The sequence below is a fragment of the Meriones unguiculatus genome, assembly GCF_030254825.1.
Source record: "Meriones unguiculatus strain TT.TT164.6M chromosome Y unlocalized genomic scaffold, Bangor_MerUng_6.1 ChrY_unordered_Scaffold_32, whole genome shotgun sequence".
Lineage (NCBI taxonomy): Eukaryota > Metazoa > Chordata > Mammalia > Rodentia > Muridae > Meriones > Meriones unguiculatus.
In genome coordinates, this window is record NW_026843711.1 from 1,857,266 (window position 1) to 1,863,086 (window position 5,821).

Below are 5,821 nucleotides of genomic sequence, written 5' to 3' on the forward strand. Positions count from 1 at the left end.
CTCAGGGGTTTCCCTGGGGGGATTAATTAACTTTATTAATCTTTCAGGGAGCCATCTGGCATTTTGTTGCTTGGAGTCAAATATGCATGCATGTCCTTTTTGCCAAATTAATACGGGGTCCGGACCAGACCACTTGTAAGTCAATGGGTCTTTCCACATTACTTAAGCATAGGTATCCGATGTGGAAGGGTGCCAGAATCTGTCAGCTGCAGTCTTGCCATTATTATCAAGAGTAAGGAAATTTAAGATATATAAAGCATGATTTAAAAGGGTTTTGTCGTTTCCTGTTGGTGGGTATAAAATTCCTCCAGAATGTCGTAATTTTTGAAGCATATTTTTAAGGGTTTGATGTGCTCTTTCTACAATGCCTTGGCCCTGTGGGTTGTAAGGGATCCCTGTGATATGTTTAATTTTTAATTGAGCACAAAATTGTTTAAAGTTATTACTGATATATCCAGGGCCATTGTCTGTCTTTATGATTTTAGGTAAGGGCATACAGGCAGAACATGCAAGAATATGGCTTATTACATGTTTAGTAGCTTCTCCCGATTGGAGAGAGGCAAAAATGAATCCACTGAAGGTATCTATAGACACATGAATGTATTTTAATTTTCCGAAAGGGGAATAATGTGTAACATCCATCTGCCAGAGCTCTCCTGGTGTCAGACCTCGAGGGTTGACTCCTAGGTGAGGCTCGGGCAAAAATATTAAGCAATTTTGGCATTGGCGGACTATTTGTCTAGCCTGCTCCCTTGTAATAGAAAACATCTGATGAAGCATTTGGGCATTGAGATGGTGTAAGCGATGAGCTTCCTGGGCTTGTATCAGGGGGTCAGGTTGTTTAACAGATGTCATAAGAAGGGCTAACTTAGGCTGGGTGGCCTGGTCTACCAAGTCATTTCCCTCACTCAGGGGTCCCGGAAGGCCAGAGTGAGCTCGAATGTGTCCAATAAAAAAAGGTTCTAAGCGTCTTAGTATTAAAGCTTGTAATTTGGCAAAAAGAGGAGAAGCATTGGTAGAAGGCCTAATATAAGGGACAGTCTCAAGTAGCGGAACAGAAGTAGCAACATAAGCACTATCAGTGTAAAGATTAAACGCTTGGCTTGTGAGAGTCTCAAAGACTTTTATGACTGCAAACAGCTCCACCAGTTGAGCGGATGAGAGATCTGTCTGAGATTGAAAAATCCGCCCCTGAATACTAAAAGCAGCAATTCCTGAAGAGGGGCCATCAGTAAAAACCAATGTAGCTCCGGGAATGGGAGAAGTCTTGGTTCGCGTTGGATAAAAGACAGATTGTTTATGCAAAAACTGAATAAGTTTATCAGCGGGATAATGATTATCAAGTTTTCCCTGAAAGAAAATGTTATTAACAGCCCAATCATCTGAAGTCTGAATTAACCACTGTACTTGATAGGAATTATATGGTGTACAGACGATATCTGGGTCCGTTTCAAAAAGTTTGAGAGATGCCTCCCTTCCTAATTTGAAGATTTGAGCAACCAATGAGGGATATGTGGGAAGTATTTTAGAGGGGGACGCTGGGAGATGAATCCAGAACAAGGGCTTAGTTTGCCATAAAAGTCTAGTAGGAGTAAAGGCTGTGGGGAGAATTAATAGCCAAAGCAACAGGTCTGGGGAAAAATATCCAACGTTTTGATTTTGTATAGCTTTTTCAACTATACCTAAGGACTCAATGGCTTCTGGGGTGAGCTGTCGGGCGGACGCCGGGTCAGGATCCCCTCGCAAAATATCAAAGAGAGGTTTAAGTTCCCCAGTAGTAAGCTTTAAATAAGACCTAAGCCAATTAATATCTCCCAGAAGCTTTTGGAAATCATTTAAAGTAGAAAGTGAATCTCGTCTAAGTTGTATCTTTTGAGACAGGATATTATTGGGAAGGAGTTCAAAACCGAGAAAGAGATAGGGAGGGTGAAGCTGTACTTTCTCAGGGGCTATTTGAAGTCCCAGTTGTTGGAGTGAAATAATTAGGTTCTGTCCAATAGCCTGTAGTTCGGTAGCATCGGATCCTGCCAATAAAATATCATCCATATAGTGGATGAAATATATTTTGGGGTATTTTAGTCTAAAAGGGTCAATAGCTTGGGCAACATATTTTTGGCAAAGGGTGGGACTGTTGGCCATCCCTTGGGGCAGCACTCTCCACTGGAAGCGGGGTGACGGACCGATACAATTAACAACAGGAACGCTGAAAGCAAAGCGCTTACAGTCATCAGGATGGAGTGCAATACAAAAGAAACAATCTTTTAAATCAATAACCAATTTTGTATAGCCTTTAGGAATGGCAACCGGAGAGGGGAGTCCTGGTTGGAGTGCCCCCATTGATACCATAGTCTTATTAATTTCTCTGAGGTCTTGGAGAAGTCTCCATTTTCCCCCTTTCTTTTGAATAACAAATATGGGTGTATTCCATGGGGAAGTGGAGGGTACAATATGTCCAGCCAAAAGCTGTTCCTGCACCAACTGCATGGCTGCTGCTAATTTTTTCTGAGGAAGGGGCCATTGGTCAACCCAGACAGGGGAGTCACTTTTCCATGTTATTTTATCTGCCTGGAGTGCAGGGGGAGCAATGGCCCTTAAGAAAAATGTGATTCATAACCAAGTCCTGTACGTGAAAATTTTGCAACAACCGAAATAGGTTTGGGTGTTCCTTGATTATTTTTTCCTAATCCTTTTCCTGGTATAAAGCCTTGTTTAAGCATTTGTTGGGTGACTGCCTCTGAGGGGCTAAACATGAGGACTCCCATTTGAGAAAGAATATCTCTCCCCCAGAGATTAACAGGGAGCCCAGGGACTATAAATGGACGCACGTGTCCGCTATTTCCCTCAGGGTCCCCCCAGGTCAGCAATTGGGAACTCTGTAGGGTATTAAGAGATTGACCTATGCCTTGTAGCTGAGTTAAAGTTGGCTGGGAGGGCCAGGAAGAAGGCCATGCTCTTTGAGAAATTACTGTGGAATTTGCTCCTGTATCCAAAAGGCCTTCAAATGTTTTTCCATTGAGTTTAAGTTTTAGAGTGGGTCGCTCTTGAGTCATTTGGTGAATCCAGAAAATGTCCGAGGATCCGGGAGAAGATGGTCCTCGAGGAGGGCCTAAAGCGGGAGCGTTTAAATCTAGGGGTAGGGGGAGTGCTTGAGCCAATCGCTGTCCCTTAGTAATTGGGAGGGGTCCCCGCGTGCTGCTAGCCAAAATTTTTATTTCCCCAGTATAATCGTTATCAATTAAAGAGGAGAAGACATTAATGCCTTTTAATGTACTAGATGCCCTACCCAAAATTAAATAGTAAGTCTGTGGGGGAGGTGGCCCAAAAATTCCTGTGGAGATAACTTGTACCCCGTCTTCAGGGGTTAGAATTGAGTCGGTGGAGGCACAGAGGTCCAATCCTGCGCTCCCGGGAGTGGCCCTGTGAAGGCAGGCTGTTGGTCTGGCGCTGGCTGCGTTAGGGTCTGATTGTGGCATGGCTGGCTTACCCCCGAGGCCGGCATGAAGTTGATAGGCCCCTGTTGATAGGCTGAGGGACCCGGGGCTGGCCCCTCCTCATGTTTCCCTGTGGGGGAGGGAGAGGATTTCCCGCTTCATCCGTTTTGGAGCAGCGGCCCAATGTTTGCCCCGCTGACAACGTGGACAAACAGTAGTGGGCAAGGGACGAGGAAGCCCTCCATTTTGTCCCGAAGGGGAAGAATTTTGTTGAGGGCATTGCAGTGCAAAATGTCCCACTTGTCCACATTTAAAACAAGGGAATTTTGAACTGGGGCCTTGTGCGGCTCCCATGACTAGACTTATGGCCTGAGACATCTTAGGAGTAAAGGTGTCAACATCTGAGCAGATACGGATCATCTCAGGAATGTCCTTATCTTTATATTTGCCCCGCAGGGCTGCCTTACAGGCAGAGTTAGCATTTTCAAAGGCCAGCTGTTTAAGGAGTTTACTTTCTTTTCGTTCTATTTTATCGGATCCCAATTATCGCTCTGCCGCCTCAAGGAGGCGCCCCACAAATTCTGAATACTCCTCATTATTGCCTTGGATAATCTTTGTTAAGGGTGAAAGAACAGACCCCTTAACTGGAATTGCCTGCCACTCGGCAAGGGCAGCCCCATGGGCTTGAGCTAAGAGCCCGACAGGAAAAGCACGCTGTACTTGTTCTGGAGCATATTTTTCCTGTCCTGTTAATTTATTAAATGTCCATTTTGCTGAGGCTTTGTCAGGATTTTTTAAATTGTTATTAGCTAGATTGCGGCAGCGGTCATACCAGTCAGCCTGCCATGAGAGAAATTGGCCTCTTGTGAGAACCGATTGGACAACAGTAAGCCACTCACTGGGTGTCAGGAATCCGCCCCCAGCCATACTTTCAAGGAGGGAAACAGTAAAAGGAGCATTAGGGCCATAGGTGTGGACGGCTGAGTTAAGTTTTTCTAAGTTTTTGAAGCGAAGGGGATGAAAGTCACCAGGCTCCTCGGAGGAGGATTTTGTTCTGGCTTTAGCGGAAGAACTAGCAGGGGCACTAGAGGAGTTGGGAGCCTGGGGCCCCTCTTCGCCATCACTTTCACTTTCGCTATTTTGTTCATCGGAGGCCTCAACGTCAAGGATTCTAATGCTAACATGATCAGGGCGAGTAGGCGTGGATTGAGAAGGGCCAGAAATACGGCTTGCCTGCGAGCGAGTAGTAACAGGAAAAGTAAGTTGAGACGGGGTGGGCAGAGGAAAAACCGAATTTATGAGCGAAGAGTTAGATGGAGGAGAACACTCAGGAATAGCGGAGGCAGGATTGGATATAGGGAGGGCAGAACAGCGAGTTGTAAGTCACGAAAGTTGTTGTTGGAGATGGAGGATCTCGGTCAGGTCACGGACTTGGGCAGAAAGACGAGACCGGGTCTCAGAGAGGATATCTGTAGGCAGTGTAGGGAAGGACGGGAGGACAAAAGGAGCAGATGGCGGAGGTGCGGAGGCGAGTGGAGGGTCATCATCATTATGATATTGAGCGGCATCGTCCTCGAGCATAAGGGCATCTCCAGGATCTAGGGGTTTAGGATCTTGTGCAAGAGAGACGGGTGGGCCGAGGAATTTTAAAGATTCTTTGTGATTAGGCGTTCCAGAGTATGGTGGCGGGACATCAGCAGTGGGAAGAGGCGGGTAAAGTCGAGGGAGGCTAGGAAGAGGAGAGGCGTTAGCCAAAGAGAAGGAATCAGAAGCATGAGAGGGAGGACGAGAAGCGGCAGGTGAATTTTGCTTGGATGAAGAAAGACAATATTCAGCAACCGAAAGTAACTGTCGTTTGCCAGCATCATTGTCGGCATCCTCAACAATATCTCTTATAATGCCCCAAAAGGAAAAGACTGTAGGGGAGAGTGATTGATCTCCTTCCTCAGTTAATTTTTGATTGAGCTCACATCCTACCTTTTGCCATTTTTTGGAATGAATGGTAGGGCCATCCAACATAAACCAAGGACAGGCCTTGTCAATGTAAATAAAGAAATTTATTAAATCTTTTTTCTTGACCCTAATTCCTCTATCTCGAAGGTAGGCTTTAAGATCCTTAATGAAGGACGCCTCCTTAGACAAAGAATGCCCCATCTCGATAAGACGGAAGCGTAAAAACTCACCAAGTCATGTACTCTTCTCTGGGCCAGAGGAGTGTGACCAATCTATTGATGTCGCAGGCCTGCTCTTTTATCGAGGGTCCGTCAGGGTCGACCCGTACTTCGAGCCCCACATTGGGTGCCACTCTGTCCCGCCCCGCAGGACCTAGTTATTCGTGGGGGCGAAGGGGGTCGTACCTGTAGGAGATGAGGGAGAGAGAGAAATGAGCA

At 45.9% G+C, this 5,821-nt stretch overlaps 1 protein-coding gene across 1 annotated transcript; it reads right to left on the bottom strand.

The window, feature by feature from the left end:
• Positions 1–3,974: 3,974 nt before the first annotated feature.
• On the bottom strand, positions 3,975–5,585 carry LOC132651865 (endogenous retrovirus group K member 8 Gag polyprotein-like). The gene is made up of 2 exons (XM_060376836.1): positions 4,863–5,585; positions 3,975–4,664 (listed from the first exon to the last, which is right to left on the bottom strand). The coding sequence occupies exons 1-2, from the start codon at positions 5,583–5,585 to the stop codon at positions 3,975–3,977; spliced, it is 1,413 nt and encodes a 470-aa protein (XP_060232819.1).
• Positions 5,586–5,821: the final 236 nt, after the last annotated feature.